The sequence below is a fragment of the Lepidochelys kempii genome, chromosome 10 (assembly GCF_965140285.1).
Source record: "Lepidochelys kempii isolate rLepKem1 chromosome 10, rLepKem1.hap1, whole genome shotgun sequence".
Lineage (NCBI taxonomy): Eukaryota > Metazoa > Chordata > Testudines > Cheloniidae > Lepidochelys > Lepidochelys kempii.
Genome location: NC_136389.1, coordinates 61,109,977 through 61,135,157, shown reverse-complemented (window position 1 = coordinate 61,135,157; position 25,181 = coordinate 61,109,977). Strand labels below are relative to the sequence as shown.

The 25,181-nt window shown below is 39.2% G+C and overlaps 1 protein-coding gene across 4 annotated transcripts in view; it reads left to right on the top strand.

Moving 5' to 3' along the window:
• The window catches only part of UNC13C (unc-13 homolog C), a 433,277-nt gene that overhangs the window by 213,542 nt on the left and 194,554 nt on the right, over window positions 1-25,181 (top strand). For all 4 annotated transcript variants that reach the window (XM_073303829.1, XM_073303827.2, XM_073303826.2 and 1 more), the window contains exon 17: window positions 23,579-23,712. In XM_073303829.1, the coding sequence (XP_073159930.1) occupies window positions 23,579-23,712 (134 nt within the window). The remainder of the gene's footprint in view (window positions 1-23,578; window positions 23,713-25,181) is intronic.

Below are 25,181 nucleotides of genomic sequence, written 5' to 3'. Positions count from 1 at the left end.
TCACTTACCATGAAGATATAGTTTCATAATACCTGTTTTGTTTGCTTTCTATAAATAAAGTATGAAAATCTAAATCAAGTCTCATTCAAATATTAAAGTGTCTGTTACAGCATTATTTAAATACTCCTATGAAAAGAAGATGCATGTGATAAGACATGGTGCATTGCAGCAGGCTCTGCTGCATCAGTGGTTTTGAGAGGGAGGCTTCCAGTAGCCCACTCTGCCTCCGTGGACCATAGGGTTAAGGCCCCAACTCAGGCAGGTAGTTAGGCACAGGCTTAATTTCAAGTGCATGTTTAAGTCCCATTGAATTGGAGAGATGATTTCCTAAATCGGGGCCTGCAGGAAGAAAAGAATGTTCTCAGAGAGAGCTTTTTACTGCAGTATTAAAACTGTTTCTCTGTGTTAAACCATCTGTGCATAATATATCGCTGTTTCTTAAGAAACAGTCATTTTACTACTGGACTACTAGAAAAAATAATTTTACTATTCCAATGAAAAGCTCTCTAAGTTAAACGACAGAAAACAAAGAGTAGGAATAAGTGGGCAGTTTTCAGAATGGAGAGAAGTAAACAGTGGTGTCCCCCAGGAATCTGTACGGGGACCAGTGCTGTTCAACATTTTCACAAATGAACTGGAAAAAGGGGTAAACAGAGAGGTGGCAAAATTTGCCAGTGATACAAAACTACTCAAGATAGTTAAGTCCAAAGCAGACTGTGAAGAGTTACAAAGATATCTCACAAAACTAGATGCCTGGACAGCAAAATGGCAGATGAAATTCAATCTTGATAAATGCAAAGTAATGCACATTGGAAGACTTAATCCCAACAAAATGATGGGGTCTACATTAGCTCAAGAAAGAGATCTTGGAGTCATTCTTGGATAGTTCTCTGAAAATGTCCGCTTAATGTTCAGTGGCAGTCAAAAAAGCTAACAAAATATTAGAAACCATTAGGAAAAGGATAGATAATAAAGACAGAAAATATTATAATGTCACTACATAAATCCATGGTATGCCCACACTGTGACACTACACCCCATATTCTTCATCATAATATTATTATGATATGAGTATGGCATAATGATGATGTATTTTTTGAAAGATAAGGCATGTGAGATCGTTGAAAAGGTTATGAATTACTGAATATGATTATCCTACTTGTTTGCATATATCATTTTGGTATCTGAAGTTAGGAATATTATCTATGTATCTACTATAAATGTGTTTACACCTGGGGAACACCCACTAGGCAAAAAACTGTCAGTCTAGATGGCTGGCTGGGAAGGGCCATTAGGGAGAACAATAGGTTTTAGAAGAAGATAATCTCCCATTGGGGAGCCTTCCTGAGGACACTACAAAGAGCCTCCGAGTCATGGCGGTTATAACAACACTACAGGGGCATGTGACCAGATCACCTGGTACTGGACTCCATCTTGGAATACCAGTGTTTATCCACTGAAAGACGTGGGAACCAAGCTTGGAGACAAAGGGTTCCCACCATTTTCAAAAGCTATTTAAGGCAGCGGAGTGACATCATCGAGGTTCTTCACTGACTCCCTGCCCAAAGGAGACTCTTGAAAACACCTGAGGAGCAAGGCTGAAGTGGGGGGGAAGTGCTGGACCCAGGCTAGAGGGGTTTCTAGCCTGCGAAAGGAATACCTGGGGTTGCAAGCAAGGGCAGCTGGCCCCTTAAGAATCTCTGCAACCAGCTTAAATCATCATTTATGGTGACAGGTTTCAGAGTAACAGCCGTGTTAGTCTGTATTCGCAAAAAGAAAAGGAGTACTTGTGGCACCTTAGAGACTAACCAATTTATTAGAGCATAAGCTTTCGTGAGCTACAGCTCACTTCCTCAGATGCATATCGTGGAAACTGCAGCAGGCTTTATATATACACAGAGAATATGAAACAATACCTCCTCCCACCCCACTGTCCTGCTGGTAATAGCTTATCTAAAGTGATCATCAGGTGGGCCATTTCCAGCACAAATCCAGGTTTTCTCACCCTCCACCCCCCCACACAAATTCACTCTCCTGCTGGTGATAGCCCATCCTGTTGATCACTTTAGATAAGCTATTACCAGCAGGACAGTGGGGTGGGAGGAGGTATTGTTTCATATTCTCTGTGTATATATAAAGCCTGCTGCAGTTTCCACGATATGCATCTGAGGAAGTGAGCTGTAGCTCACAAAAGCTTATGCTCTAATAAATTGGTTAGTCTCTAAGGTGCCACAAGTACTCCTTTTCATTTATGGTGAGAATGTACTATTCAAATCCAATCTCTTTAGTATATTAAACTTAGATTGATTTTTGGTTTATTTGCTAGGTAACCTGTTTTGATCTGTTAGCAATCCCTTATCATCACTTAAAATCTATCTTTTGTAGTTAATAAATTTATTTTTGCTTTGTCTAAAACCAGTGTGTGTGTGGGAGTCATAACTTGGGGCAGAAAGCTATGTATATTCCTCTCCACATCGAGGGAGGGGGCGAATTTCATGAACTTACGCTGTACAGTTCCCTGTGCAGCTCAAAATGGTATAATTTTGGATTTACCCTCCAGAGGGGGGGTGTGCACTTGAGTAGCTGGGCAGTTTCTTAGGTGAAGCCTTCCCATGCAGAGCTGATGTCAGCGTCTGTATGTAGCTGCAGCTGGGTGTGTCCCAACCCTTATGTGTGTTGGAGGGAGCTTGAGGGTCTGTCACAGCAGGACAGTGTAAAGGGAGCCGAGGCTGGTGGGTCAAGGAAGCTCAGTGGACCCCAGTTCCAGGTGGTACCCCGGGGGGAGCCCATCACACACGCACGTTGAATGCTGCGTGCCATTCTGGTCACCACTCTCAAAAAAGATATATTGGAATTAGAAAAGGTACAGAAAATGGCAACAAAAATGATTAATGGTGTGGAACAGCTTTTGTATGAGGAGAGATTTAAAAGACGAGGACTTTTCATCTTGGGAAAGAGACAATTAAGAGGAGATATGATAGAGGTCTATAAAATCATGACTGGTGTGGAGAGAGTGAATAAGGAAGTGTTCTTTATTCCTTCTCATAACTCAGGAACCAGGGGTTACCCAATGAAAATAATAGGCAGCAGGTTTAAAACAAACAAAAGGAAGTACAATGCATAGTCAACCAGTGGAACTCATTGCCAGGGATGTAGTGAAGGCCAAAACTATAACAGGGTTCAAAAAAGAACTAGATAACTAGGTCCATAAATGGCTATTAGCCAATATAAGCAGGGATGCAACCCCATGCTCTGGGTGTCCCTAGCCTCTGATTGCCAGAAGCTGGGAGTGGATGACAGGAGATGGATCACTCAGTTGACTGTACTGTTCATTCCTTCTGAAGTACCTGGCATTGGCCAGAAGATCGGATACTGGGCTAGATGGACTATTGGTCTGACTCAGTGTGGCCATTCTTATGTTCTGAGAATATTGGAGCCAAAATCCAATTGACAGTCAATAGGATTTAGAATAAGTGCCTGAATCCCTTTTGAAAATTATATTAGGCTCCTAATTCAGTTAAGCATTGTACACAGAGCACTGCAATGCCTACATACCTTTAAAAATGTGGGCCTTGGTCACTTTTGAAAATGGGACTTGAATACTTCTGAAAATTTGTCTTTGTATCTCTATGGAAAGATAAGGACCTCTCAGATTTAATCTCTTCAAGCTGAATCTGTTATTTTCATAGTTTACCTTTATTTTTTCCTGTTTCCCAACCAGCTGTACTTGCATATACAGTCTAAAGGGTTGAGATTCCCTATAGGTGAAATAAATTCAGTGTAGACAGCTCCCTTTGGCCTAGTCAGTGCCCCAGAATTGTGGCCCTGAAAGGCGTGGTGGAATGGTTAGGTTGGAGCCTTTGATTGATGTATTTGTCAGGGGATGGGGATAGTGACACAGGCCAAGCCTATGATCTTTACGAAGGATTTTAATGTATTTGGGAAGGTGCTAAAATACTTAAAATCTCATGGCACTTGGAACAGTGCTTTTTGGAAGAAAGTACTGTATGGCTGAACATTTGAACATGGCTGCTCCTTAGATTTCTGTAAGATGTAAACTTTGCTGAAGTTTTTGCTGTTCAGTATCCATCTCTGCTGAATCAACAATAGGAGTTGTAGGAGGCTAGTTGTAAATTACTAAGGAAAATATACTGAGTATTTCTCCACTAAGTTGCTCTTCCAGCAAGGAAACAATCAATCCTTGAACTCCAAATTTCTCCTGACTGCTCAGAAGTCATGGCAATATCATTTGGGACAGAAGATGAGTCACTGAATGGATTAGCATTGTCTCAAGCTGAAAATAATATACGGAGCACTATGTACAGGAAAAAGTGGGTTCTAGTGATTTAGAGCAAGAGATGGATAGAGAACTCTTAAAGTCAATGGAACTTCCCATGTGCTTAAAATATAGGCACATGTGTTTCCAGGAGCAGCACAATAGTGGTTTTCCAGCAATATGATTCATTGAGGCAATCTGCTTGATATTAGCCACGATGTCTGCTTCCGTTGTGGAGATCATGTCGTCGTCTTCTGTGAATTTTGGAACAATGACTGTATGCGGCAGTGGCATTAACCCAGATTTCATTAAAAAGTTTTAAACTGATTTGTCATTGCTTGTTATTGATTTCTACCACAGGGTAGCAAAAAAGTTCTTAAATTATTTGAATTTCTATTAAGGTAGCTGGAATTGATCCTCATTTCAGTACCGTGAGACCACTGGATAAAACATGCAGATAATTTAAGTATAATTTGCAAACCATAAAGAATATTCATTTCTAATACATTGTGTTGTTCTAATGTACAAAACTCTACTCAGATGCCTAGTCTTTTCTTTCTTTGTTTCTTTGAGATTGAAATAATGTACAAAATACAAAAGAGAAGGTTTTAAAAACACTGAAACTACTGGACATTTCACAAAAAGGGTTATGTGGGGCCAGATCCTAGGGCATGGTCATGTTGCAAATATGCAGGATCTGAGATGGGATGGGAAAGGTTCCTGTAAACTATTCCCTGGCTTCTGGAACTCGTAAATTAATAATGAATCAGTCTTTGACTGAGTGCTTGTCTGTGTATTTATTCTGCACCAGATTAAATTGCACAGTGTGTAACAGTCTGAGTTAGTAGGAGGAACAGTTGCTGAGCATCATAGCTTTTTGCCATATGACTATTCTACCGCAGTCCTGGAGCTGTCTGCAGGCAGAAATGACCCCCTGAATAACGCAGAGAAGCCAAATAATGGCTTTAAATTATGTTTGCTACAGCAGCCTACAGAGACTGTGGCACTGGCTGAGGATCACAGGAGTGGATCACGTTCTGCCTTCATATACTGTCACCCACACTATGTCCTGCCAGGTGGGGAGGAACTGGAGGAATTGCTAGAAGCTGAGGAGCCCAGGCCACTCAAAGAGGTTTTTGCTCTAGGTCAAGAAAAAAAAATCAAGAACCACAACAAAAGAAACATTTAGCATAGACACACCCGCTACAGGCAATGAGCATGTAATAGTATAACCCGGTAGTGTCATACCCTGACACCCCAGAGCAGTGGGCTGGACATTAAATGAGAATTCAAGGTTTCAAATTTTTTCATTCCACATTGCAACAAAAATTAAACATTTTAAAAAGTTTTCACAGAGAAAGAAAGAGAGAGAGACCCCAAAATATCACAATGGTTAGGGTACTCATCTGGGATATGGGAAACCCAGCCTCTAGTCCCTGCTCTGCCTGATTCAAACTCTTGGCTATTCTAGGGTGAGTCTATCTCTCTCTGTCTCTCATTTTGATCAGAAATTCCATCCTGCACCACAGTAAGCTTTCTGATGAAAGTTTAATCAAAGCCAAAACAATACATTTCCACTAAAAGTTTCAATTTCGATGAATCAGCATTTTCTGATGGAAAAACTTCTGTCAAGAAATTCCTGACCAGCTCTGTAGAGTACTGATATTCCTGCAGCTCCACTAAACAAAAAGGATCAGAACTTTTGCACAAATTACTATAAAATGAGAAGCAGAGGACTTTAGTGCACTGTGATATGAGTTATGCCCATCTAAGTCCAGTCACCTTTCATTTATTATCATGGGGATAAAGGTAGTGTATAATTTAAATATAGGAAGTGGGGTGGTTAACCAAAATAGTGAATCTTGGATCCCTATTCTCTCCTTCAGTAACTCCCATTGACATCAGAGTGTTCCTGTGGAGAAGAAAGATTTAGTCTTTTTCCTCTAGTCCAACATGCACTGGAGATTCTTTCAAAAGTTTGATTAAAAAAATCAGACAGCCACAGTATGTGATAGGTATTTGAACCTCTGCAGATTCATCTCCAGTTGAAGCTGCCTTTTGCATGACTTTGGATGAGTTTCTAAGGAGATCCATGGACCTACAAGAGTTTAGAAAATACATTGCATGATTAAGAAATGGTTCTTTGTTCCCCTTCATACTGCAGCATTATACCTCCTCTGCTCAATTCTCTTGTTTTTGTTTTTCTCCTTTATCTTATAACCATTGTACTGGATGCTGATGAATAATCCTCAGAAATTAGTTTTACGATGGAATTACTTGCTTTTTTTCCCCTGCTTGGATGCAGTTCTATTTATTTTATTTTCTTCAAAAGAACAAGAGGTGGGAGGGGAAATAGTGGGCTTGTAGAAAAAATCTGCCGGAGAGGGTGGGAGAAGATATTCTGACACTTCTGAAATTAATAGCAAATGGTAACTAAGCATGATCTACAGCTGTAATTATTTGGTTTAACTTTGAGAAAGTGGATCCGTGTATGGAGCCTTCCACTCTCCTCCTCCCCCGCCCCTTTCTTGTTCATTAAATCTCTCAAACCCCACATAGCTGATCCTTGACATACCCTTGGCTTGATTTGTGTGCTACCAGGCATCTAGTTTTAAAATGTAGTCTTATTTTAAATTTGTTGTTGCCCTTTATTTTTAAAATCACATCTATATTCTCTGAGTGTTTTTATTAAGATCTCATTTGGTTTATAAGTGTTATATAAAATGTACATTTGATTACCAGATTAATTTTGTCAAACACTTATGTCTTTAGTTAAAAGGTTGCACACTTTCCCTGGCATCTTGTACCCAATACATTAATCATGAAGCAGGCTTTGACTAAGCGCTTATACATGCATTTATTCTGCAACAGATTAAAGTGCTCTATACGTGACAATGTGAGTTAGTAGAAGTAACAGCTGCTGAGGGTCATAGCTTTTTGCCATATGACAGTCACATTTCATTGTTAACATTTACTCTGCTGCAGTTGCAATCTGGTCTGTTCAACCAGCCCTGCCACTGCACTAAGCCAGTGTAAATAAGTAGATTTTACCACTATATTCCTGCCATTTAAGTAAAATAGTTAAAGTGGAATATGAACCGAAATCCATTTTATTAGTCTTATTATCACTTAGTATTATGGTACCATTTAAAGCTACATGTGTCTAAAAATCTCATTCACTTTCCTTTGTGTGACTTTGAAAAATAGACACTCTCTCTGGTTTAGCAGGTGCTTCCAAAGAAATAGGAATGTTACAGTTTTTCAGTTTTTCTAAAGAATGAGAAATTAGTTTAGAGTGACACCTTTATCTAAGTTTCTTTTTTTAGGGCATCAGGGTAGGCAAGTTGTCATTAAACATAATCTCTTACACCAGGGTTGCCCAACCTACAGCCTGCGTCCATACGTGGCCCACCAGAGCATTTCATAAGGCCAATGACCTACTTCAACATAATATACTAAAGGCCGATTCGTTAGCATTTTGTCATCATGTTTAAATCATTTGAGTTTACACAAGTGTGTAACTAGGCAATACTGTACATAGAAACAACCTAATTAACTACATACAAAACAAGCTAAACTTAACATATACATCAATACAGGTGACTGTCAATCTTATTAAAATATATAGACTCTGGTCTATGTAGACAAGGTTGTGATATATGTGGCCTTTCTCTGTAATAAGGTTGGGCACCACTGTCTTACACAATTATTTTAAACCACTGTATTCCAAAGTGAGCAAAGAGAGTACCTGAAATAAAAAATTCAACGAATATTCACTCAGAAAATTGAATTAACTTTGGCTTGGCTGTGTTACACTCCTCCTTATGTTCGTTTTCTGCAGATATTCCAGTGGATGAGTTTGCTGGCAGTAATGTTATCAAAACAAACAGGCTGAGAATTATGCAGTTATGAGCAAGAATAAATGTTAAGCAAAGTTTAGGGAATAATTGCAGCAAGCAAATTTTGAAAATAGCTAAATTGAAAATATTTAACATAATTGAACATAATTTTAATAACTGGCACTAAAAGCCTCTATTACATCACAGGTGGAAGAGTTATTTTCAGGAGACTTGATTTAGTAGGGAGATGGTTCAGAAGGCATCCAAATGGTGCACTTTCTGTGGTTTTCCTGAGCACTGGTGTTGAAATGGTGAGCCTGGCTTAATGTGGGCCCTTCTCTGTAGTTCGTCTACTAGTATGATAACGTTGAGCTTTGCATTCTTATTTTATTTCTGTACACAGTGTAAGCATACAAGTCACTGACCACAGTAATGCTGTGGGTGCTCTATGGAATCCCGAGAGGCAGTCAATTGTCTTATGTGCTGCCATAATCATAAGAATAAGCAATAACAACCAATATACCCTTGGCCTCATGCTTGCTTCCCTTGCTCTGATTGCTCCCGAATTCCACTCTTAGGTCACAGACATATTTGACCCGCTTCTCTCCTGAGCACATGCTACTTCCCCATGAACTCTAAGGGAGAGGAGAGGAAATGGTGCATGCAGTTGCATAAACAATAATAGGGAAAAAAGGAGGAGCCCACTACAAGTGATGCAGCTCAGGAGGTGCGTGCATCAACCTCTGGCTGCACAGTTGTGAGATAGGCCCATGTCCCTCTATGAAGAGCCAGAGCTGAGACAGATTAGCCACAAGCAATGAAAGATGGCTCTTATGTGGACGACCACCTGTTTGCTTGCCTCTTTTGGACTGCTGATGGCTCATGGTCTTATGGCTGAACCACAGGGTGTGTGATGGATCATGAATGCCAGTACTGATCCCTGTGCTGCTTCTGCATACAGAACCAGAGGGCATACATCCCTAGCTGTATATCCTGCTTTATCTGGTGTGTGTGTGTGAGAGAGAGTGAGAACTATCTAGGGTTGCTTTATGCCCTCACTGACCACTCTCCACAAGCTAGAATTCACTGAAGATATCTCCCATGGTATTTCGTGAGAAATACTGAATGTATGAAATTTTGCAATTCTCTGAATTTTAAGTGAAAAATAAATGACACTGTCTGAGATGCAATTGGATGTGTGGTCCTTGATAGAAGACCTCATAGAAAGCTGAATTCATAGAAAGCTGAATTTTGAGGACTTGTAAGCTGTCTGAAACAAATGGTAACAAAATTCACAAAAACCTTGTAATTATTTCAGTTGTCCCTCCTCACTTTTCCTTCTATCTGCCACCACATAGGAGAGCCAGATTTTCCACTTATTGACAGGTGGTTGTTAGAAAGGGAATGTGCTGGAGTGAAGTCTTACCAGTGAATGGCAATCATTTCTGGGGTGCAACATGGCGACTGCTAACAGCATGCCACCATACCATATGACTGTTTTATGCCAGAAAATAAGGAATAATGTATGCAGCTGCTAACAACCAAATGATGACTGTGATATGTAAATCATGGCACACAGACATATTCACCATCTTCACTGGCTGATATCCTATTGGCCTCATTATTCTGGAGGAAATACTCTGGTGAGGAAAAGCCACTACGAGCAAGCAGCAGTGTATTCAACTCCTCATGGAGCATCTGCAACACATGCACTTTCTAATGAACACTGGGCAGTGACTGGAAAAGCTGGCTACCTTACACTGAAGTGGATAGAAAAGTAGTTTATAAAGCATTTATAGGCAGTGTATAAATATGTCACTGTGTCTATTATATTTTTCTTGAGCAAACAAAAGAATTGGCTGTTTCTCACAAACTCTGCAGTCACTTCAGTCATTCTTTTTGCAGTCTCTTCCACCTGGTGAGAAGGGTATAAAGCAAATCAGCTTGCCCCTGTTCTCCAAGTGGCTCTTGGATCAATACAAAGGATTTAATATCCCTTAGTACCAGAATGCTGCAGAAAGGTGTTGGCATACTCTGTATCTGACATCTGATCTGTGTACTTTTTGGAGGCATGTTCTTTGTTAGTTATTCAGTTTGTGTTGATTTTATAAATATATTCCAGCAAACCCATACAAATAAGGTGTTCATTTGAAACAGCAGTCAATATGTTACTATTGAGTAAAATGTTCAAAGGGACCTTCAGGTGTAACTGTAACGCTGACAGACCCGGGTCGGCGGCGGGTGGGATTGCACATGGGGCCTCTGGAACTTAGTACATGAGCCTCTAATTCAGTGGTGGGCAACCTGCGGCCCGCAGGCCACACACAGCCCATCAGGGTAATCCACTGGCAGGCCGCCAGACAGTTTGTTTACATTTGCATGGCTGCCCGCAGCTCCCAGTGGCCGCAGTTTGCCATTCCGGGCGAATGGGAGCTGCGGGAAGTGGCAGCCAGCACGTCCCTGTGGCCCACCCCACTTCCTGCAGTTCCCATTGGCCGGGAATGGTGAACCGCGGTCACGCAAATGTAAACAAACTATCAGGCGGCCTGCCAGCGGATTACCCTGATGGGCCTTATGTGGCCCACAGGCTGCAGGGTGCCCACCACTACTCTACTGCATGAGCTAAAATCCATATGGCTGTTAGCTAAAGCAGTAGAGCAGATTCATTAATCTCTCTGTAAGTGGTCTTGGTGCCACTAGATGGGACAGAACACCACACCCAGGAGGTGTGTGGGTTACAACTGCAATACGGTTTGGCATATGTGTGCTAGTTTTAATCTAGCTAGCACAACTAAATTAGTGGGGAAGATGTCGTGGCACAGGTTCAGCATGGGCTAGGAACACAAGTACACATACAGGGCCCGCAGTGATCACCCCATGTTGACTCCCATGTTGTTACATCTTCATTCCTATTTTTAGCCATACTCGGTAGATTAAAGCTAGTACAGGCATGCCAAGCCATGAGGCAATCACACCTCCAATTGCAGTGTATATATACCTTTTGTGATTTAGGCACCTAAGTCACCTGGACTTTCAATAAGTCTTAGTCTCCTAAATGCCTGTCACTTTTGAAAATGGGACTTAGGGGCCTAAGTCACTTAGGTGCTTTTGAAAACTTTATCCAATTTTTCAGTAAAGTAGAAATCAGAAGAGTTTGGTGATCAGTTTCCAATATATAACACAACTGCTATTTGTATTTAAAGAGGGTATGTACAATAGAAAACTACAAATTAACTTCCAGAAAATGAGACCTGGAATAAAGTTACAGAATAACATATGAGTTATCTCCTCAGAATTCTGTACTTCAGAATTATTGTCAGAAAAATGCCAATGTATGCGCAATACCAAATAGTCTTTGCAAATGAGAAACTTTACCACATTTTCGTATAGTATTAGATGCTCTAAAAAGGTTACCAACAATTGCTAAAATATGGTGAATAAAGGGGCACTTTAAAGCCTTTCAGTGTGTTATTGCAGTATGTTCGATAGGCAGCATGCTAGCCACAATAACGGGGAAATCTTTGATAAAGTGCATTAAGGCATCAGAGGAATATGTTCTTGCTGTGCTTTTCAGCACAGAAACTTCTCTCCCAGGGAGAAACTGAACTAAAACACTGCACACAGATTCTTACACATAAAATTGCCTGTTAGAAGCATGTCCAAGCTGACTGGTTTGAAGGTAAAGAGGACAGCTCATCATCCACTGGTAGTAGGGATCAGGTAGAGGAGAAAATAGCACAAGTTGTAAAACTTCAACATTGAAGTTAGGAACCATGAACTCCAACAGTATTGCTATCACTAGGGTGTGAGGGATGGATAAACTAGTATGAGCAAAATAAGCATAACCTGACCTTTTGCCCAGCCCTTAAATATTGCTGATTGCACACACAACCAAAAATCAGGCAAATGCTGCCATTTTGAGGGCTTGCATATCATTCACAATCCAGCCTCATTCACTATGAAATGTATTCAGTGTTTTTACAAATTTGCCATATACTTCAGACAATGCCAATATTGCTCAAAAGATATGCACACTCTTGTAGCAGTAGCTGCTGCCGTGTTTCGGGCCCATCTGCAGCCTCTGTGGGGATGACATCAAGCTTGCTACAAAGCTGCAGATCTGTATAACCATGGGCATACCAAGTCTATGGTACAGCGTTGAAATGTGAGTGCAGCAGAATGGTGTCTTTGATTCATGTTGTCTTTGTGTATTAGGTAGCAGAACAGGATCAGCGATGAAGATATTCATAGTGAAACACACAAATGGCCTCCATTGGCACTGGTTCAGTTTCGGCAACTTTCCGTCCATCAGGATGGAAGGCCAATGAATTTGCCAGCCATGTATCAGCTTTCTTTGGTAAACACGCTTTGTATCACATGGTTGCCAAAAGCTTCAGTGGTATGATAAGCGCAGTGATGCCACAAACTAAACCTGCAGCCAGACCGCCTTAAGGACCTAATTAGAGATCAGTCTGGATGGTGCTTGGTCTGCATGAAGCCTATGAACCTTTGGGATTTGCCATGATGATGATATAGTTCAGACAAATGATTTTCAGACTACAGGGTGTTCACAAACTGCCTACTTTGATTATTTGTAATGTGTGATTGGTCACGAGGTGGTGTTTCAGCTGACTGTTGGTTGAATGAAAAAACCCTACACAACAGAGCCCTGCAGCTACACAGAGCCCCATGAATTTCAGTGGGGCTCTATCCTCTGTTATTGGGGCCTCCAATGGTACAGGGGTCTGGCTGCATAGAGTTTCTTGCAGGGTCAGAGCCTAGTTGTTTTATTTTGAAGCCTCCAGGATTTGCATATATTTTAATTCAAACCCAAAGGCCATCTGAATAGTCACAAACAACAATAGATATTTTCTCTGATCTTCCATATTGCATAATAGCCACCATCCTGTTTAACAATAAACACACTTTCAATTAAGTTTCTCAGAATTTTTCAATGTCACTAGTATAAGCAAGTTTTTGCATCTAAAAGTGAACTTCATGCTACCCCGTTGCATCTCCCCTTCATCCCTGTGTCAAAATTATATTTCTGGCTAGCTTTGTTGGACACACCGGCCCAAATTTACCAAATAGCATAAACAGATATGAACAAGTAATTTGTGTATGTCATTACCATGATTGTAAAAGCACTGTGATTACATGCATTTACACAAATGCAGTACTCGAAGTTTCAGAACAAAGAGTGCTGCTTCGTGACTTGGCATCTAGAGGGTCTGCTAACTGCTAGAACTACCATCGCTGCCTGAGTGATAAGACTTGCGTACGATGTTGACTAATGTCCTTAGGAAGCAAACGAGGTTTGTCAGATGATGCTAAGGAGAAATGTCCTTCTGCCTTTTGGACCAGAAAATGATCTCATTTATTTTGGTGTAGTTAGGTGTGATTGATCTAAATCTTTGTTGTTCCTTCTTTAGAAAGTAAACTTCATGTTAACCACTAACAAATAATAACATTTAAACTACATCATATAATCATTTAATAAACTGCTCTATAGCGTATCTTCAGTACCTTTCAAGCCAAAGCATGATGTCTGCTGCACTGAAAAGTAGTGGGCCCGCAATGACTGACAATTTAAAAACAATTTGAAATTTCATATGGTGTGGATTTCCAAAGCAGGAGCAACATTACTGTCCCTATGCTATAAAAAAAAAAAAATAGTACCCTGGTGTTATTGTGAACCTTTGTTTTATTTATTATTGTAGAAGACTTTCAGTTTAGGTATATGCCTCACAGAGACCAGGGCATTATTACAGTTTTACTTGTGTGTTCTCAAAGACAATGCAGGGTAGTAAAGAAACTTTAAGAGCAGACCTATGCCTACCCCAATTTCTGGGCTGGGGATTTGATACGATGGTGAGCAATGTGAGGCTTATAATAGGTGGGAGGGAGGGGGATTTGAGAGCTAAGGGTGCTTCCTCTTTCCTCCACCCCATTCCCTTTACATAGGCATAGCTAGTGTTTGACTTGTTCATTTGGGGCGATGGGGGCCAGCCTACACCACAGTGGCAGCTGGCACATCAGCATAGTGCCTGGTTGTGCCTCCTTTGCTGCCATTAGTGGATTCATGGGATGCAGCAGAGTGTATTTTCTCTTCTCACTCTGAACATGTTCCAGATAAAAAGATAGAGGAATCTTCTTTAAAATCTATTTAAAGCAGTTTAATTCCACTCAATCCAAAGGCCCCATTTTGACCCACCAATACAATGGTCCTTGTAATCTAGTGGAGACTCGTTCAGATGTTCTGTATATGTGGTGCTCTTCCAGTCTTGTAATTATTGTCTTCCTGGTTCTTCTAGTAATGAATGGCTTCTGGTACCATACACCAGGCCTAGAATAGATTTTCCCATACACACACTTCAGGCATTTCTGGAGCAACCTCCCTGAGAACTTGGGGTCTAATGAAGCAGGCCAATGCTCCCACAGGAGAGGGAGCAAAGGAAGAGGTGGACCGGTAAAGGGAGATTATGTAATGAAAACTGTTTTTTCTTTATGGTCTTTACATATATAGTCTCCATTACTTTAAGGCCCTCTTTGAAACTTAGAAATTTCTTTTTTTAACCAATTATTTTCTTCGTCTCTTGTCAAATGTTGATTTTTTTTCACCCATCTGTTTCTAGTGGAATGAGAGCCAAAATTATTCCTTTTTTGTTTACTTCTGTTTATAATGATGTCAGCAACAACATGTCCCTCTCTGTAAATGGTATTCGGTAGATTCTGGCTGCAGAGCACATGGGAAAAGCTCATTTTCCTCTATTTTCCTCTATTTACCTCTATTTTCAAGACTCTCATATGGTAGCTTAGAGTTGTATTTTAATTTTGCTTCAGTGGACCAGTACAATCATGAGAGAGATTTAGGAGGGTGAAGTTAGAACTAACTTCATTGTTTTGATTTAGAAATAACAAATTGTGTTGCCTTTTCTCCCATGAGTAGTTTCACTGAAGTTGGTGGGCGTGCTTGTGGAGTTTAGGTATCGCTCTCTGTAAGTGAGGATGTGATAATCTAGCCCTAATTGTTTGTTCCTACATGTTGCTCTTTTTGGTGAATGTAGTGAGCTCACCAGCTCATATTTTTCAGTTTGTAGTAAGGAAAAATGCACCAGGTGTCACTATTTGGTTTTATTTTCAAACATGATTCATAGAATCGTAGAACTAGAAGGGACCTCAAGAGGTCATCTAATCCAGTCCCCTGTACTCATGGCAGGACTAGCTATTATCTAGACCATCCCTGACAGGTGTTTCTCTAACCTCCTCTTTAAAATCTCCGATGATGGAGATTCCACAACCTCCCTAGGCAATTTATTCCAGTGCTTAACTACCCTGACAGTTATGAAGTTTTTCCTAATGTCCAACCTAAACTATGCTTGCTGCAATTTAAGCCCATTACTTCTTGTCCTATGCTTTTTCTCCCTCCTCCTTGTAACAACCTTTTATGAAAAATGAAGCAGGTGTTATTAGCCCCAATATATCTGCTGAAGTACCTGGACAAGGGAGGATTCAGTTCTTGGCTAGGGTGCTGACTGTTTCAATGGAATCTATTTTGTTCTGGATGCATGTTGGGAAGGACTGAAACTTGCTGAACAAGCAAAAATAAAATAAAGGAGGGAGAAATGGTTGGGTCATGTGTTCTTTCTGTCTATTCTGAAGAGCCAATACTGAGGTTCCACCTCAGTGTCCCTGATCACTGCAGATCCCCAAGGTCCATCCCAAATTCAGGAAATTCATGGGTTCTGGAGCTGAACCCCTGTTTCTTTAATGGAGTCAAAGGTGACAGACTCTATCTTCCCCTTCTCCCAACTCCAGTGGAAAAATTCTTTGGAGACTCAGTGGAATTTTCTATCTAATCTGTGGACTATTTACAGGCAGGAAGGAATTGGATTTTAAATATGTAGGCTATTAATAAGCATTTATTTAAGTTAAATATTCTTAAGTGAAAAATGAACAACAGATACATTTCTCTTTGCAGTAATTACAAAGAAATATGTTCCGGATTATTCAAATATGATAGCGAACTTGGTTCCAACTTCAGCCTTTAGATTGTTGCTTTAGCACAAAATTTCCAACTGGACTCAAACCAACCTCTTAGTTTTGCACACCCAGAAATGTTATGTTAGCCCTGACAAAAGTAGTTAATGTTTGAAAATACAAAGCATTATTTAAGTGCTAAGTTTTATTTTATGAGACAGCTGGTCACCATAGTTGTAGACACATTATCATCATTAAGGCTGCAAATCAGCTTCTATTCTAGTCTCTTGTTTTCACAGGGTTTATAAGCTTTTTAAACATTCAGGACCTAACTGTGCAGCCCTTACTCCCATTGGTGATCTGTCAGTCCCATGTAATTTAGGGTTACCATATTCAAGTTCCCAAATGGAGGACATTGCCAGGGTGGAGAAAGGGGAGAGGGAACTCGGGGAGGGTACAGTTTGGGGGTGCTGGCACTGCTAGGGGGAATTTTGGGGATTCTGGAGAGGTGTGTGTATGTGTGTGTACTAAGACGAAGTTTTGGGGTGGATGCTGGAGGGGATACCTGCAGCTTCACTCTCGCCGGGTGGGGGGGCAGTGTCACGCTCCCTGTCAGGGTGGCTGGCACAGGCCCAGGATGCAGCGCTGTCCTGTCGGTCAGTGCCTCCCTCTGGGCCTCTCGCCAGGGTCTGGCCCTGTCACTCTTCCCAGCCGGCCTCTGTGGCCCCTCAGCAGGGCAGGCAGCCTGTATGAGAGGCGCTTGGTGGCTCTGCTTACCGGCAAGGCCAGGCCAGGGTGGGTGGGATCTGGCAGCTGTGGATGAAGGGTGGAGACCGATCAGGGCACAGCAACAGCTCTTTCTGAGCTGAAATGTCTGTTCCACAAAATTCCCGGACATTTCCTCTTATTTGAAAAATCCACCCTAATGGAGGATCAAAAAAGAGGTCATGTCTGGGAAAACCTGGACATATGGTAATCTTACTAAGATATACTCTTAGTATATCTTACTATTGACATCAGTGGAACCACTCGGATAACTCACTGCTCAACAACTTGAGTATGAGTTTGAGTATGAGTTTCCCACTCTACCACTTTGGGGCTGAAATTTCCCAGGCCTGGTCTCTGCCTGGAGGTGTGTTTCTGTGGACAGTTTGAACACAATCTATTTGGCTGTTTTACGTTTGACCACACTGTGTAAGGAATGGGTCTACAGCCAGCAAAAACCGCTGAAGTTTGAAACTTCCCATGAACATAGTCCTTACTGGGGACTAGTTCTTGAAAATCGTGAGTTTGTATTTACCAAAGTTACAATCATCTGAAAATTGTGAATTGATCATGGGCATTAACCTTACCCCACAACAGAATGTCTACCACCTGGTGTTCTTTGTGGGGGCAGTGCAACACCAAACTGCCACAATGTAGGGAAGTACTTAAATATTACAGGTTAGCCTACATTAAATATATTTGTTAACTTAAAGGGAACCAGAATTTTGACTATTATTATTTTACTTGTGGTGTAGCAGACATTTTGTCCAATAAAACGGTAAAGTCATTGATAAGAGAAGTTGAAAACTCAGCATTTCCATACATCAACCCTTTCAGAATTGTCTCATGGTATTAGTTGTAGATTTTAATATTGCTTCTCATTATGGCTGAGATAACTTTTCCAGCCTTCAGCCAGTTCCCTTAATTAAAAAATGTGTTTGCTTGTAAAGCGTTTAGTCTTTTATTTTTTTTCTTAAATCACAGAAAATGGCCTTGTGTTTTGGTGTTTGTTTATTTTACAAATATAATTTTTAAAAGCCTCCACAAAATAGCAGTCCATGTGCCACGTTGTTTACATGATCCATCACATTTTGGTCCCTTGGAAATTTGGCTAATAGCCAATATCAAAAAAGCTCTGTGTTGAATTGAAAATTTTTTGTGTGACTACAAGAGGTGTATTTTGCTACACTTGTTATGTGAAAAAATGTTCTTCCTCATTATGGTGTGTACCTGCTGTCTTTCAGATTACAATGGTACAAAAGTTAATAGATTCATAAAGATCAAAACCAGAAAGAGACCATTATGATCACCTCACCTGACTTCTCATGTAACACAGGCCATACAATTTCACCCAATAACTGTGCATCAAGCCCATAACTTCTGATTGAACAACATGATTTGTGCTCACAGATAATTTCCTTTAGAAAAGCTGTTTAAAATTATGTTTTTCCAGAGAAATTACTAGTCCTCCAATAAAATGTATAACTAAGCAATAAATGCTTGAGCTGGTCAAAAAAAGAAAGAATGAATGAAAAATTATAGGGGGGAGATTTTTTGATCAAAGTACAAACAAATTCAACAAGCTCTAGCACTATACCTGGTATTGATTGCAAGGGTGAGGTCCTTAATAAGGGGTTATATTAGTCATGGTATGTAATATGATTTTCTTCTCCAAAAACATGTGAAATCCTAGCACCTTGAAGTTGATGGCAATCTTGCCATTGATTTCAGTGGAGCCAGGATTTCACCCCTTTTTAATATGTTGCAAATAACTTTTCATAAACTCTTACTTATTCTTATTATACTATAGCTTAGCTTTTTTATGTAGTTAGAGAGAGTTATCAATAAGGCCACCATTGTATGTGCAACCCAGTAACTGTAAGTAATTGCACAGGAGTAAATAAAAAGACATATTTAAAGAATGCACCATAAATTTTAATGCCTACAGATCAGATTTATGATCCCTTGAGGAAACATTCTGGGCACAGGCTTAAGTGTAAATCAATGGTGTGTCTATAAGACTAAAGAGACTGTTGATTGAGAGAACGTTTGGAATTTTGGGGCCTGTGTATATAAGTTAATAATGTGTTCCTTATCTAATTAAGAAACTGAATTTGCTAGACTGCTTTGTGCCTTTCTCTAGATACTCAGGCATAAAACTGGTGAAATATGAGACAAGACTGTCTAGTGCCATCACTTCAGTGTGTCTGTGTTGTATTGTACTGGAGTTATATGATGATGATATAAAACTTCTGAATGAGTAAGGAGAATATGACTTTGAAATCCTTTGAAATCCAGCTTTCACACTGAAATCGTAGTCAATCGAATTGCACCCACAAGATTATATGATATAGTGCAGGAATCTCCTCATTTAGTAATTCATCTTGATAGAGTTTTTCATCTCATGAGCCACCTCACATCCCATTGACAATTGTGATGATCACCTCCTTCCCATTTCTTATTTCATATCCCTGTGACTGCTTAAGCATTAGCTTTAATGTAATATAAGAAAATTTGTGTAATTCATCTCTCTATGCTTACAAAATTTACAAAAGCTCTGCAGTCCACAAGTAGTCAATGAACCTCAGTTTATGAACCACTGATATAGATGGATAAGTGGGATTTATTAACAATTTATTATGGAAATCATTATTAGGTTGCTTTCACTGTCACAAATTTGGACTAATGCCGAAACTGGATTCTAATTACAAACCTAACATCTTCTGAGTGCAACAGAAGTTAGTGAAAAGGCAATCATTGTGTGGTTCAAATTAGTATTTTATTGTGCTGATAATATTGAATTCCTGACGGAAGCTTAATTTCAGATGTGATGTTATAAACTAAGATCCAAGGTTTACTTCTAGTTGGGGCCCATATCTGCTTTTAACATTTTATATTAAGGATAATTCTAAAACCGTAGCACACTCCGCGTCGTCTTCAAAGTTCAGCAGAGTCATGACAGGGTATCAGCACAAATAATGGTGCAGCACCTAATCCCATAATTTTATGCCTCAGCAGTGAGAAATCTGCTGCTATTTGTTGTATTTGGGCTCTGACACTACATGCCTATTAGGGATTCTACTAGTCTGCTTTGGATGCGTGGATTATTGAGCTTTTGATGTGGTGACCTGTGTAACATCTTTTTATGATACTTCCCCCTCCTATTTGTATCTCTACTACCTTGGCACTTCAAAGATACCATTGTTGACGGTGACGTTATCCATTAATATCTTGTTGTTTCCTTATGACTGGTGCAAAAGAAAGCAACTTTTGCTAATTGACAGACTTTTATTATGGGATTGGGATCAGCACCCAAAAAAGGTTTCCTTTATTGCTTAGTGCCTTAGTAATCTCTGATTTGAACTTATTCAATAAATAATGTATCCTCCAAAATGAAAGGAAGGCAAAATTAGAAAACTGTTCATTAAAAAGGGTCACTAAACTGTGTACAATGTATCTATGGACCGCTGATGTTGTCGTCTTGATTTATTTTTGGATTGATGTTTCTTTCAAACTTGTTAAGAGAAAAAGTTGGATCTTAATAACAATGCCATTCTCTAAAACATTAGGCCGTATACACAGTCTCATACTACTTCAGCATCTCAATGATATTATAAATGCAAATGCTGCACAGTTTCCTAACTGATGTTGGGTACAGCAGATATTAGATTTACATTTTCCCCAGGGGAGCTTCTCTTTTGTGTCTGCAGTTTGCATCTCCAAAAGGAGATTTGTAAGAATGTTACAGCAACTTTATTTTTAATCTAGCCATTTAGATTTCCCTTTATCAGTTAGTAGATCATACTATTTACCCATGTTTATACTCTAGTAATTACCTTGCATGTTAATTATGTAAACACTCTTTCTGCTTATGTACAAATTAAATCTAATCTTGATGTTATAAAAGGTATCTCCCACAACTACTAGTCCATTAGTGTATTATACTTGTTGTTGTTTTCTAAAAGGGAAAAATGCATGTTGTTAGGAACTAAATAGACATGGAGATACAGCACCAGCCCTAGCTGTGTCATGACAATAGCAAAATTGCAGCAGACAAATGTCTTCTAAGAGCACATCGAAGGAAAAACATTACTTGTCTTCCCACTTAATGACAGGGTGTACTTCTTGACTGTTAATGACAGGCTAATGTTGAGCTTATGTCACCAGAACACAGGCTTCAGGAGAGCAGCATAGAAATTAAACTTGTTAAGCAAGGACATCGTTGATATGGTACTTTAATTCCCAACAGCAGCATTAAATCATAGTATCATTTTTCTCCTTTAAAAATGTTTCTTACAGTCTCTGACAAGTGTTTGTTAAATAAGAGTGTCAATAATTCATACAAAGATGGACATTTTGCTATGTAAATATGAGCTAAATGGTTTTGTTGTTCTTGTTTTATTTAGCATTTATTGAAATGGTGTATTTTTACTAGACTGTAGCATATGGAGTAGTAATTGTTTGGTCCTTTGCTTTATAGGAGGTGTTTTACTTCAGTATATGGGAATTTCTGTGCGCTAACATGAGAATGTAATTAAATACATTTTAAACATCTAAAAGTAATATTTAATTTAAAATTTCAATCTATTTCTGTGCCAGAGAAGCCCATAGAAAACAACCTTTATGCTATTTCTACTTTACAGAGACCAGACACTTTTTTTTGTGTATTGGGGCATAGAATTTTCACATCTGTGCCAAAGGATTGTTTCAGCTACATGTTGTTGTGAATTGTTTATCTGAAATATTGTTATTGAAATGTGTTAATGGACTGTCCCTACTAAATGTGAAATGGCTCTGTATTGTAAAAGATAAGTAAAAGATTTTATACCAGTGTGGAAAATGGTGCTAAAAATAAATCTCTAATTTTGAAAATGCAGGGCATTGTTATGAAGGTGTAATCTACGTGAGCTGAAAGACTTTAGTGTTGAAATACTCTTGTCTCTCTTAAAAGTCCCTCTGTTTGCAGGACAATTGCAGGTTGTCAGTGATCATTCTAAATCACACCACACATTGTAAATTTTACTGAGCATTTCCTTTAATTCAATCACATTAGATTTAGAAGCTCTAACATTTGAAGTTCAGCTGTGTATAAAAGAAGGCGATTAATGATACTTTTCTAATATACTTCATGATGCTCACCACAAAATAATTATAACTGCACATTGTTAAAATTCCATTTCTGTCTTTCCCAACTCTACATTAATAGATAAACTTCTGGGTTAAGCTAACATTGAATTAATTTATTATGAGAATAATCTAGGTGTGTTTGAAGAGATACAATGTCTATTTTCATGTCATCATGTTTGGTTAAGAAATAAAAGGTACAAAGTACATACCGTACATTTAAACATTCAAAAAAACATTATTTTCTCTGAAGCATTAACTCTCTCTCTCTCTCTCTCTCTCTATATATATATATATATATATGAGCTTGGTGAAACCTTGTTATGGGTTGAGTTGTCACTTCATTGAGATTTATAGGTGTGAACTCTTAGTCTTCAGTTAACATAACTGTAAGGATAAGCCCCTAGCCTAGGACAAAGGGGGGTTGTGAACCTGTCTAGGAGTTTGGACTGAGTAGACAAAGAGGTTTTTTTGAGTATTATTTTGGGTGGGTTGCAGGAAGGGGATGCAGATCACCCAGACACAGAAGAGAGAGAGAGGTAAAAAGCAAGGAAGCCAAGCAATATACATGCACGCAGACATGCGCGCACAAACACATATCATATGCACACACCAGCAAATGAAGGACGCTATCCCTACCACCACATGTGGTTATCCAGGCAGGGCAGTTACAAGTAGCTCTTTAAAATATGACCATTGAACCTGCTCAGAATTATTGTGTCTCACTTAGGGGTTAATTTGAAAGGTACTGTGCCATCACAGATAGTGGAGGTTTTCATTATAGGTTTTCATGAAGGCATGACTTCATGCACCAGCTCTTTATCTTTCTCATAGCTTTGCAACTTCCTGTGACTTGGTTCTATGCAACACATTTATTTTTATTGACTTTGGTGTGTGACCTCTCTGTTGTACAGGTCGATGTCTGAAAAGCCAAGAGCTGAGATGTTCCATTGTTTGGGAGACTAGATTAAAATTTGCTAAATCCAGACTACAGAGATAAAGTTTTTTTCTGAAAGTGTAACTGAGTGAGGCAAAAAAGGACAGCATGCTCTGTGAAAGTTATTTCAGCAATAAAATCCTGATAGATACTTCCAGCTAGACAGTAGTGGTCAAAATATAAGCTTATGATGAGGGGAAATATAGAGGGACTTTATTATTTGCCAGATTTGTTATTCATGAAAAAGGATGATTTCATTTTCAAAAAGATATATAGATTTCTGGTTTTTTAAATTTTATTTTATATGTATCTATTTTATTGCAAAAAATTCAGAATCTTAAAACAAGAAATGTTCCACATTGCTGCTTCAAGTTATCTGATATAACACTTACTCTGTACATGAGTATTTCCATATATGCTGTGATTCAGTAAAACACTAAATGCATTTTAACCCATTCCTATTCAACAAAGGAATTAAGAATGTGTTTAAATTCATGGGATTTGGGCACATGCTTAAAGTGAAACATGTTGGTGTTCTTTCCTGAATTGGGGGCAGAGTACTATATGTCGTCTCTCTCTCTCTCTCTAGCAATGATGAATAATTGAAACCACACCATTTAGATATTTTCCCTGCATTTTGTTAAATCTTGTTAACAGGGTAAGAAGCAGGAAGTTCCTCGGGAAGAACAGGGACCAACCACTAAGAATTTGGATTTTTGGGCCCAGCTCATTACTCTGATGGTTACCATCATTGATGAGGATAAAACTGCATACACGCCTGTCTTGAACCAGTAAGTACCCTCCTTTGGAAAATTTGTATGAAAAATCAGGGATTTAATGAAAGGAAATACACTGGACTTCAGCATTTTCAGTTTTGATGTGATTAGATTTGATTAAGTGGCAAAACCTGAAAGACAGGAGCTTAAAACTGTACTTGGTACATTTTTTAAAAACTGCTCTCTTCCCTCAAAAGCAGAATATAAAAACAGTAAAGCAAATGACAACTAATCTCCTCCTCCTCAACTCAGAAATAGGAATGGATAGAAATAGACATGAGCTGATTCCTTAAGCATATTTCAAACCCAAAAATCCTTGCATCAAAAACCTCTTAAATTTCTGATCCTGCCAGCTGAGAGGGACCATCATGGCCACGTGGAGCCCCACTGTAATTGTCAGGGCCCTGCCTCCATAGATCTGATTGTAGAATCAGGGCTGAAGGTTAGGAGAAACCAGCATAGTTACCTGTCATTTCATTTATAAACCCCAAGCTTTCCAGTCGCAAGTTCTTACATGTCTGACAATGGAGAGTAATAGGATTTTCATTTTTCTCAAACATTTTTCTCCACAACTTTTGGGAGTACTAATTTTACATATTTTCTGGGGGGCAAGAAAGCATTGTGATAGAGCACTTTGAATAGCGCTAGTCAATTGTGTGATTGATGAGACATGACTTGATTGCCTCAATAGTGCCCTTGATTCACAGTGGAATTCTCCTGGGCTTCTGTGGCAGTCCGTGCAGTTTGCTGCCTCTAATGTGATTTAAGAGAAACATGCTCTTTAAGTGAATGCAAGTCAGAAGAAAAACATGATGTTCAAGATTTAAATAGTAAATATTATTTTTCTGTTAGGTTCCAGACTAATTTAATACTTGTTTAACTAACTTACGAGTAAATAGAGGATTCTCCCAGGTCTGTACAGTTAACGTCATGCACAGTACCTCATATAGCAGTAGCTGTCAGCAAAGGGAAATGGATGTTTTAATGAAAAGGATCAGTGGTCCCAAACCAAAACTCTGGATTGAAATGTATCTGAGTTTTGGGAAACCAAGTTCTATCCAAACTTTGAATTTCTGGCCCATCTCTAAATAAGAGCTTTCCACTCAATTTGCAATTTACAGTGTATATGCTGAGAGAGTTCATCTAAGAATTCTGTTCTACTGTACAAAAGTATCAGAAGATGCACTTCTTGTAGCACTTTTAAGTGTTCAATGCTGTGTAAAACTTTGTGGCTTTACTGGGCTAGTTTCTAGGAATTAATACCTACTTTTTGTTCTCTGCATGTAGAATCTCGTATGAGATGTTCTTCTCTGGCTGACTCTGCTATAGTGGATGAAGAATATCTGTTCAGTCCTTTACAATACTAATATCTAATTGAGAACCAGGATCCCAGTTAAAAAAAATAACTATCTGGATAGGAATCTTGTGCTTAGTGCCATACAAAATTTACGAAGGAGCTGGGCCCTGCGGTCATATGATTTAAA